Source organism: Salmo salar, chromosome ssa14, assembly GCF_905237065.1.
Source record: "Salmo salar chromosome ssa14, Ssal_v3.1, whole genome shotgun sequence".
NCBI classification, from domain to species: Eukaryota; Metazoa; Chordata; class Actinopteri; order Salmoniformes; family Salmonidae; genus Salmo; species Salmo salar.
Window position 1 is genome coordinate 58,042,307 of NC_059455.1, and position 11,509 is coordinate 58,053,815.

At 42.2% G+C, this 11,509-nt stretch overlaps 1 protein-coding gene across 2 annotated transcripts; it reads right to left on the reverse strand.

Moving 5' to 3' along the window:
- Window positions 1–7,974: 7,974 nt before the first annotated feature.
- Window positions 7,975–11,509, reverse strand: crabp2b (cellular retinoic acid binding protein 2, b). Of its 2 annotated transcripts, XM_014142073.2 has the most exons (5): window positions 10,658–11,509; window positions 10,425–10,539; window positions 9,038–9,216; window positions 8,542–8,658; window positions 7,975–8,401 (listed from the first exon to the last, which is right to left on the reverse strand). In XM_014142073.2, the coding sequence occupies exons 2-5, from the start codon at window positions 10,504–10,506 to the stop codon at window positions 8,351–8,353; spliced, it is 429 nt and encodes a 142-aa protein (XP_013997548.1). In that variant the 5' UTR covers window positions 10,507–10,539; window positions 10,658–11,509; the 3' UTR covers window positions 7,975–8,350. The 2 variants fall into 2 exon arrangements, with proteins under 2 accessions (XP_013997548.1, XP_013997547.1); XM_014142072.2 differs by having other exon boundaries at window positions 10,425–11,502.

Consider the following 11,509-nt stretch of genomic DNA (forward strand, 5'->3'; position numbering starts at 1 on the left):
GAACCCTCAGAAGGTGGAGCCGACCCACAGATAAAAGGTCAAGAAAAACCAGGAAGAGAGAGAGAGGGCGGGAAGGATCTATGAACCATAGAGAAAGAGACAATCTACATTGGCTGGATTTACCGTGTACGAGCTGGACTGTTTTGGACTTACCTGTTGGCGTTTAGACCTGGACCTACCGAGAACCAGATTTGTGTACCGAACCCTGCTATCCTTGACCTTACCTGTGGCCTGGGTGGACCAGGACAGCGAAACAAACACACAGGTACTGTCATGTTCGAAAGAACTTTCATTCTGGGCTGACTTTGGTGACAGTTTCCCACTTAATTTGTGACAAACGCTCCTAACTTTGAAGAGGTTTGCCACAATACACCGATATTGCAGGTTTTCCTACTTACAAAGCATGTAGAGGGCTGTAATTTCTATCATAGGTACACTTCAACTGTGAGAGACGGAATCTAAAACAAAAATCCAGAAAGTCACATTGTATGATTTTTAAGTAATTCATTTGCATTTTATTGCATGACATAAGTATTTGATACATCAGAAAAGCAGAACTTAATATTTGGTACAGAAACCTTTGCTTGCAATTACAGAGATCATACGTTTGCTGTAGTTATTGACAAGGTTTGCACACACTGCAGCAGGGATTTTGGCCCACTCCTCCATACAGACTTTCTCCAGATCCTTCAGGTGTCGGGGCTGTCGCTGGGCAATACGGACTTTCAGCTCCCTCCAAAGATTTTCTATTGGGTTCAGGTCTGGAGACTGGCTAGGCCACTCCAGGACCTTGAGATGCTTCTTACGGAGCCACTCCTTAGTTGCCCTGGCTGTGTGTTTAGGGTCGTTGTCATGCTGGAAGACCCAGCCACGACCCATCTTCAATGCTCTTACTGAGGGAAGGAGGTTGTTGGCCAAGATCTCGCGATACATGGCCCCATCCATCCTCCCCTCAATACGGTGCAGTCGTCCTGTCCCCTTTGTAGAAAAGCATCCCCAAAGAATGATGTTTCCACTTCCATGCTTCACAGTTGGGATGGTGTTCTTGGGGTTGTACTCATCCTTCTTCTTCCTCCAAACACAGTGAGTGGAGTTTAGACCAAAAAGCTCTATTGTTGTCTCAGACCACATGACCTTCTTCCATTCCTCCTCTGGGTCATCCAGATGGTCATTGGCGAACTTCAGACGGGCCTGGACATGCGCTGGCTTGAGCAGGGGGACCTTGCGTGCGCTGCAGGATTTTAATCCATGACGGCGTAGTGTGTTACTAATGGTTTTCTTTGAGACTGTGGTCCCAGCTCTCTTCAGGTCATTGACCAGGTCCTGCCATGTAGTTCTGGGCTGATCCCTCACCTTCCTCATGATCATTGATGCCCCACGAGGTGAGATCTTGCATGGAGCCCCAGACCGAGGGTGATTGACCGTCATCTTGAACTTCTTCCATTTTCTAATAATTGCGCCAACAGTTGTTGCCTTCTCACCAAGCTGCTTGCCTATTGTCCTGTAGCCCATCCCAGCCTTGTGCAGGTCTACAATTTTATCCCTGAAGTCCTTACACAGCTCTCTGGTCTTGGCCATTGTGGAGAGGTTGGAGTCTGTTTGATTGAGTGTGTGGACAGGTGTCTTTTATACAGGTAACGAGTTCAAACAGGTGCAGTTAATACAGGTAATGAGTGGAGAACAGGAGGGCTTCTTAAAGAAAAACTAACAGGTCTGTGAGAGCCGGAATTCTTACTGGTTGGTAGGTGATCAAATACTTATGTCATGCAATAAAATGCAAATTAATTACTTAAAAATCATACAATGTGATTTTCTGGATTTTTGTTTTAGATTCCGTCTCTCACAGTTGAAGTGTACCTATGATAAAAATTACAGCCCTCTACATGCTTTGTAAGTAGGAAACACTGCCGATTTTGCAGGTTATCAAATACTTGTTCTCCCCACTGTATCTCACTCATGGAATCATGGACAATCATGGTAGTATAGAGTATATAAGGGAGGCTGGGGGGGGGGCACAGCTATGTAATGTGGAAGGGAGGGGTAAGAGTCTAAAGCTGTCATTCTTGTTTTGTTTTTCATGAATTTCTGTATTTGCTGTTATGTCTGGCCTATGCTATGTCTCTGACTTTATCGCAGTGCATTTTCTTGTACATAAAGAAGATATCTGTGAAAATAAGACAAAGAAATATCTTATCTAATCTATTTAACTTGCTCTACAACAGAGATACTGTACAATGGCCAAATCAGAATGTACAAAACATACAATGAATTCACAATGGCTGCCTTGATTGTAATTTGCATTGCATACAATTGACACATTGAAAAAACAGCAGTCCTCTTTATTCATCATGCATTTCAATAAGAAAATGGTAACTATTAGTTTCCCATTCAGTTATAAATCAAGTGTTAGTGGACCAAGCCTAGGGGATACCACAAATTCCAACTGGCACCGGTGGTTCCTTTGAATAGTACAAAGTGTTTCTCAACGTGTGCCTCTGTACACAATGTACAGACACAGGATAATAGTCAATGACAATAATGTGAATGTCTACCAGGTCTGTCTTGTCAGCTAGCACTATTTATTTCAAGCACTTGTCACTGGATAATCAAAAGAAACCAGGTAAACAACACCCCCCCAGGAAGAAAATGTTCTATTGATAACTGGGATTCCTTGTTTCCCTGGCTGCTACTCAAAGATATCTTACTTATTTGGTCATAGATACAATTCTTAAATATACAGTGCATTCGAAAAGTATTCAGACCCCTTGACTTTTTTCACACTTTCTTACGTTTAAGGCCACACAAGCTCACAGAATGGGACGGCCGAGTGCTGAAGCACGTAGCATGTAAAATCATCTGTCCTCGTTTGCAACCAAACGACCGCTGAACGCAACGTTAGCACAATAACTGTTCATTATGAGCTTCATGAAATGGGTTTCCATGGCCAAGCAGCCACACACAAGCCTAAGATCACCATGCGCAATGCCAAGTGTTGGCTGGAGTGGTGTAAAGCTCGTTCCTATTGGACTTTGGAGCAGTGGAAACGCATTCCCTGGAGTAATGAATCAAGCATCACCATCTGGCAGTCTGACGGACGAATCTGGGTTTGGTGGATGCCAGAAGAACACTAATGCATAGTGCCAAGTGTAAAGTTTTGTGGAGGAGGAATAATGGTCTGGGGCTGTTTTTCATGAATCGGGAAAGACCCCTTAGTTCCAGTGAAGAGAAACCTTAACACTACAGCATAGAATGACATTCTAGACGATTCTGTGCTTCCAACTTTGTGGCATCAGTTTGGGGAAGGCTCTTTCCTGTTTCAGAATGACAATGCTCCCATGCACAAAGCGAGGTCAATACAGAAATGGTTTGTCGAGATCGGTGTGGAAGAACTTGACTGGCCTGCACAGAACCTTGACCTCAACCCCATCGAACAACTGCGGGATGAATTGGAATGCTGACTGAGAGCCAGGCCTAATCGCCCAACATCAGTGCCCAACCTCACTAATGCTCATGGCTGAATGGAAGCAAGCCCCAGCAGCAATGTTCCAACATCTAGTGGAATGCCTTCCCAGAAGAGTGGAGGCTGTTATAGCAGCAAAGGGGAGACTAACTCCATATTAATGCCCATTGTTTTTGTAATGAGATGTTCGACGAGCAGGTGTCCACTTACTTTTGGTCATGTAGTGTATAACATTACTATACTGCTCGTTCTGTGCGTGATTTCCTGCAAGACAGGAATCTCAGTCCCATTGAGCACATCTGGGACCTGTTGGATCGGCAGGTGAGGGCTAGGGCCATTCCCCCCAGAAATGTCCGGGAACTTGCAGGTGCCTTGGTGGAAGAGTGGGACAACATCTCACAGCAAGAACTGGTAAATCTGGTGCAGTCCATGAGGAGGAGATGCACTGCAGTACTTAATGCAGCTGGTGGCCACACCAGATACTGACTGTTACCTTTGATTTTGACCCCCCCCCCTTTGTTCAGGGACACATTATTCCATTTCTGTTAGTCACATGTCTGTGGAACTTGTTCAGTTTATGTCTCAGTTGTTGAATCTTGTTATGTTCATACAAATATTCACAGATGAATCCCGGTTTCAACTTTACTGGGCAGATGGCAGACAGCATCAATGCCATCCTTTGGGCGAGCGGTTTGCTGATTTCAACGTTGTGAACAGAGTGCTCCGTGGTGGTGGGGTTATGGTATGAGCAGGCGTAAACCACTGACAATGAACACAATTGCATTTTATTGATGGCAATTTTAATGCACAGAGATACAGTGACGAGATCCTGAGGCCCATTGTCTTGACATTCATCTGCCGCCATCACCTCATGTTTCAGCATGATAATGGTCTTCCCTGTGGCTCAGTTGGTAGAGCATGGTGTTTGCAACGCCAGCATGGTGTGTGCAACGCCAGGGTTCTGGGTTTGATTCCCACGGGGGGCCAGTACAATTATATTTTTTTTTTTATTTTAATTTTTTTTAATGCATGAAATGAAATATATGCAGATGCTCTGGATAAGAGCGTCTGCTAAATGACTAAAATGTATAATGTAAATAATGCACAGCCCCACATTGCAAGGATCTGTACACAATTTCTGGAAGCTGAAAATGTCACAGTTCTTACATGCCCTGCATACTCACCAGACATGTCACCCATTGAGAATGTTTGGGATGCTCTGGATCGACATGTACGACAGAGTGTTGTAGTTCCCACCTTCTTGCCCTTTGTGCTGTTGTCTGTGCCCAATGATGTTTGTACCATGTTTTGTGCTTCTACCATGTTGTCATGTTGTGTTGCTACCACGCTGTGTTGTCATGTGCTGCTGCCTTGCTATGTTGTCGTCTTAGACCTATCTTTATGTAGTGTTGTGTGGTCTGTCTTGTCGTGATGTGTGTTTTGTCCTATATTTAATTTTTTAATCCCAGCCCCGTCCCCGCAGGAGGCCTTTTTCCTTTTGGTAGGCCGTCATTGTAAATAAGAATGTGTTCTTAACTGACTTGCCTAGTTAAATAAAGGATAAATACTAAATAAATAAATAAAAATATCCAGCAACTTTGCACAGCCATTGAAGAGGAGTGGGACAATATTCCACAGGCCACAATCAACAGCCTGATCAACTCTATGCGAAGGAGATGTATCGCGCTGAATGAGGCAAATGGTGGTCACACCAGCTACTGACTGGTTTTCTGATCCATGCCCCTACCTTTTTTTTAAGCTATCCACGACCAACAGATGGATATCTGTATTCCCAATCATGTGAAATCTATAGACTAAGGCCTAATGAATTTATTTCAATTGACTGATTTACTTAAATAAACTTTAACTCAGTAAAATCTTTGAAATTGTTGCATTTATATTTTTGTTCGGTGTAGTTATGAGGTTGGGAAATTGGGAACCTATCTGGACTAGCTAAAGCCAACTTCATAAAATTGCTAGGTGTGTCACGTCCTGACCATAGTAAGTTGTTATTTTCTATGGTAGAGTAGGTCAGGGCGTGACAGGGGGTGTTTGTCCGTTTTTGTATTTCTGTTTAGTTTCTTGTTTTGTATTTCTAGGTTAGTTTTTGTTTGGCATGACCTCCAATTAGAGGCAGCCGGTTGTAGTTGTCTCTAATTGGAGGCCATATTTAAGTTGATGTTTGTCCCACTGGTGTTTTTGTGGGTGATTCATTTTGTGAGTAGTGTATGCCTGCTCTGCGTCACGGCTTTCTTGTTTTTTGTATTTCAAGTTTATTGTTTATTGCATGAGTTTCACGATTGAATAAAAGATGTGGAACTACGATCACGCTGCGTATTGGTCCGATCCGTCTGAAAGCCCTGACAAGGTGGCTAGTAGTATTACAGAGAAACAATAACAGGACAAATCTGGCGGGGCACGTGCCCCTGTGCCCCCTATAGGCAAGACGCCTCTGATCATATACAGATCATATCATATACAGTGCATTCAGAAAGGATTCAGACACCTTGACTTTTTTCACATTTTGCTATGTTACAGCCTTATTCTAAAATTGATTGAGTAAAAATAGTTCCCCATTTTTCTACACACAATACCCCATAATGACAAAGCAAAAACAGGTTTTTAGACATTTTTGCACATGCATTAAAAATAAAAACAGAAATACCTTATTAACATAAGTATTCATTGCTATGAGACTCGAAATTGAGCTCAGTTGCATCCTATTTTCATTGATCATCCTTGAGATGTTTCTACAACTTGATTGGAGTCCACCTGTGGTAAATTCAATTGATTGGACATGATTTGGAATGGCACACACCTGTGCCATGGCACACACCTGAGCCACATGGTCCCGTGTGTGTCAGTTGGTAGAGCATGGTGTTTGCAACGCTAGGGTTGTGGGTTTGATTCCCACGGGGGACCAGTACGGAGAAAAAAATGTATGAAATGTATGCATTCAAGTCGCTCTGGATAAGAGCGTCTGCTAAATGACTAAAATGTAAATAAGGTCCCACAGTTTCCAGAGCAAAAACCAAGCCATGAGGTCGAAGGAATTATCCGTAGAGCTCTGAGACAAGATTGTCTCAACACAGATCTGGGGAAGGGTATAAAAAAAATGTTGGCAGCATTGAATGTCCCCAAGAACACAGTGTCCTCTATCATTCCTAAATGGTAAAAGTTTGGATCACCAAGACTCTTCCTAGAGTTGGCCACTCGGCCAAACTAATTTTCAGACCAGAGCGGAAGGACCGTTTAAAAAAAAAAAATACATATACGCATATCAGTTACAGTATGGATTAATTTAGTTTGGATGAATGCATCAACACTTTTGGCTGAACTGTCTGTTTGAAACGGGAGCTATGCACCTCAGGTTACATAACCCACTCTCACTTCATTCATTCACTCACTCACTTACCCAGTGAGTTTATTGAGAGAACACACAGTTTGGAGAAATGAAGCCCAGGAAGCCTGATGCTGGCTCAGCACAGTGAGTAAATCTGAGGAGGACCTCAGAGGGCTTGGCTGCGTTCAAAATGGGACTCTATTCCCTACATAGTGCACTACTTATGACCAGAGCCCTATATAGGCAATAGGATGCCATTTGGGACCCTTGGCACACCGTCTGCAAATCTGGAAAAACCATCACTGCCTATGGACAGAGTAAGCATTCTCTCCTCAGGAAGTGCATGAGAGATCCTGCACTGTTCAATCCATTCTTCAATCCATTATTTTCTAAGAACTGATCAGTCCTCCCAAGTATGTGTTAATGTAAGTGTGACTGTATTTTGTTTCGGCTGTCCAGTTCAGAGGTGTGTGGGAGAGTCGGAGAGCAGCTACAAGCGTCTTCACACAAATCAGAGGCAGTCATTTTACCCTTTGTAACTGGTTGCGGGCCGAGTCCAGGGAAGAGGGGGTGGGGAACATTTTGAGCTCATACTGTAAGTAGGTACAGCTGGGAAGGAGAGCGGAGGAAATAGCACCGTTCTCAATATGAAATTATTTTGTTATGGTCCCTCACTCTCTCATTCTTTCCCTACCACTCCTGGTTTTTCCCCTTGTTCCTGCCAAATGTCTCTCAGACACAGTGTTGTTCATAAAATATGGATTCTCTCAGAGTTTAAAAACTCTAAATGAACAAAATGGTGAGGGATGAGAGCACATAGAGAAAAGGGTGTGTGGGAGAGAAGGGCAGCAGTTGTCATTGGGGGTTAACTGTCTTGCTCAAGGGCAGAATGGCTGATTTTTTTTCCCACATTGCTGGCTCAGGGATTCAAACCAGAAACCTTTTGGTTACTAGCCCAACGCAACTTACCGCTAGGCTACTTGTCAAAGAGGCCAAGTGGCATGGAAGTGGCAGGGAGGGATGGAAAACAAATGAGGGATGCATACAAAGATCTTAGGCAGGGGATACTAGAAGTTGAAAGGAGGTGGTAGGGAGAGAGAAAGTCAGAACAGCGGTGATGGACAAGGTCTTGGTTTGAATCAGTTTGTTTCAGAAAGCTAATAAAATCAGGTTTTGGAAATACGTTATCAATTTGTAATTGTTTTAACAACATTTTGAGGATGGTTAACATTTGTTTTGGTAAAGGAATTTGAACAAAAATATGGATGGGTTTTCATGCGTTATACTGAGAATAAATACAGCTTTGGTTGTGTATGAAGAATGATACCATTACAAGCTAATACGAGAACATAAAACTGACACATCAAAAAAAACTGACACAAGGCTTTCACAAGAGTCAAACTCTGTCTGACAAAAAGCACACCACTGACGTCTTGTTAACCATAATCTGAATGACTGGAAGATTAAATAAGCAAACGGAAAAGGTAGAAATTAAGAAATGTGAAAAAAGAGGCACAAAGTGAAAAGTTTGACAGTCTTGAAAGTTTTCATTCTCGTTGATACACTCTGGTGCACACGACATCCCCAGCGCTCATTATCTGAAAGAAAATGACAACTAAATTAATATAAAACTCTGATAAATCAAACACATAAATTTGCCCCCAAATACAGTTAAAGCCTATCATGTAAATACAGGAATAGGATTACTGTTTTTAGTCAATAAAAATTGAGTCTTTACCAAAATCAGTTCACCATCATTGGTCACTTCACGGGTCCAGGCAGTCTTAGGGCCCTCCCCTTTATGCAAAATCTGCTCACAGCTGATCTTGCTATCTGTCTCCCAGCGAGGGGTACTCTGGAGATCATAGGAGGAAGGCCAAGCAAGGATTTAATAAATGACACTGCATGTTGTAGTGAAGCGGTTTGATAGAAAGACACAGTAGGTCTGTGTGTGACCCTGAGGCTTCTCATTTGGTACTCAGTACTGTTGCAGCATGTTACTGCTTCCTCAAGTCTGTTAGACGTTATGCTTACTGCCCTCTACAAACCATATCAAAAGTAAGAATAGTAAACCATCACCAAGAACAACTATCAAGTTACACACTGATTATTTCCACATGCTTATACAGACCCCTGACTTCGTACACTGAGTCCTGGCAAAATATGCACATATAGTAACAAAAATATTTCATGCAACATATGTAGAGATGAAGAGTGTGGAAATGGAATATTACCGTGCAGAGGCGTCCGTCCACTGTGGTCTCATTGAAGGACTGTCCCACGGTGAAGGAGACATGGGTGGTGCGTACGCTGGTGGAGGTCTGGATGGAGAGGCTCTCTCCCTGCTGGGTGATCTCTACTGCAGGCCTGGAGGCTGCAGCCACGGCTATCTTCCTGACAAACACGTTCACACCTGGTCATAGGGGACCAATAAGGTATCACAGGAGTAGATGGAGAATGGAGACATTGTATGCATCCTAAATGGCACCCTATTCATTACATAGTGCACTACTTTTGAACAGGGCCCTATGGGGCTTTTGAAAAGTAGTACATTATATAGGGAATACAGTGCTATTTGGGATGCATCTATTGTGATGAAAAGCCATTTCACAGCCATCATTCATAACCATTATTTTATGGGTAGTGGGAAAGACATCAGAGGGGGAGGGTTTGATCTCAGACAGAGCTCTCATTCATTCAACTTTAAGGGATGATTAGCATAGACTTTCATACAATTAACAGGATGCTAGTCATCTAAATGAATGAAATATCCGATTGAACTTCATTCCTCTCGCCTTTTCAAATTAACATTCTTATCCCTAAATAAAAATCTGATAAACCTTCTCATTGGAAAGTATATTTTTGTCTGGAGCGAAATTGCTCTTCGGAGAGATATACTGCTGTTGCCACAGAGAAACCCCTAGAGCGAGTTTGTTGAGGATTCCCAGGGTACTGGGGGAATGTCAGTCTCAGTACCGGCTGACTGAGGGGGCCCACTTCAGGGGGCCCATTTCAGGGCTTAGTCCCGTTTACACTGGCTTTAATTACAATCTCACGAGGACTTGGTTTATAACGAGGTAAAATATATCATTCCTCCACGGGTTATTTGTCTTTACATTTTAATGAATGCCACTGACTGGCCCTCCTTTTGACCTTTCTCTGTGTGTGTGTGTGTGTGTGTGTGTACGGTGGAGGATAACCAAGGACTTTTAAAACAATAAATCAAGCAAGATAATTATTACAAATAATATGGCTAGCTCATAATTACCCATAAAACCAAACACATGCACAGAGGAGAAGAAACACTTGAGTGGTGTGTGCGGCCACAGACCAAGCTTTTTTAACATTTCACCGATAGCCCAGAGTGGGATGCTTGACATATCCCTGACAAAGGCTAGGGCTCCATAGATTGAAAAAAAAATTAAGAATTGCAGTTGCATAAATAAGTGCAACAGTGATTTGTAGAATTTATGATAATCGAAGACTATATCAAAGAGTCGATACATTTACAGACATGTCTACTACAAACATATTTATATAGAGAGTGCATTAAGACATTCGAATGTTAGTTATAATAACCAAAAGCTACGTTCATGCTCATATCAGTATGAAAATACTCACCCAATGCTTTCAGGAGTTCTTCAAAGTTTTCAGAAGTCTTCATTTTCCACATCCCAGAGAAGTCTGCAATTTTACGGTCCATTTCAGATGTAATTGTTTGCTATAGTAGTCGATACTTACAGAAAAAAAATAGATACCGTTACTATTCAGTTCTCTGCTGACCCTGTGAAAATAAACTGTTTGCAGATACTCTGATTTTCCTTTGCAATTCGTCTCAGGTTGGGTACTGTTACCTGGTCCTCTCTGTTTACTCTATCCCCCCTCCTTCAGAGGTTGATTCAATCTGGTCGGCGAACTCTTTGTTTTATGTCTTGCTTGGTCGAAGCGTGCCGAGCGCGCCCTGGGTGGTAATGAATAGCAATAATCCATCATGGAACCAAAGCGCACCCAGGTGCCTGTTCCTCTTCTCGAGCATTGGTGGAGGAATCAAGAATTGTGGCTGTATATTCACGTAAAATAGCTGACTGAGATATCTAGACCGTAGATATATCTATTACTATTACAGTATATAATATTGTGTTTTGTAAGCTAGGCTAGAAACATTTTAATTAGGTTACAATGTAAACCTTTATATAGTACCCAGTTCTATCGAGTGGGATTATATTGCCAAACAAACTGCAAGAACATAACCCCTAATTAAGAAAGTATGCTTGCGCTTTGAAGTTGAATGGCGCCAGTGCGGTAAATCAGGTTGTAGAACTCAAAACAAGAATTTGGGCAAGTGAGTGATAGGATAAGAAAGGGGTATCATCGGTCCTATTGAAAACTTCAAGTTTGTTAAAGAGGATCCCATCCTAAAGAAGATTAAGATTTTGGAATGTGAAATCAGATAGGTTGGGTTAGCTCCTGTAGAAAGAGGACAGAAGAAAATGCAGAGTGCAGTGAAGTGATGTCAATCAATGACCCATGGCAATCATCTATATGAGGATATTTCCTATCATGGGCTGGCTCTTATCAATGAGCACATTAGAAAATTGCATATTCCATATTGACAATATATCAATAAATCAATCAAAACATAATATGGGATACAAGTCCTTCACTCCCTTTCACTTATTTAAATATAATACAATTAAATAAATATT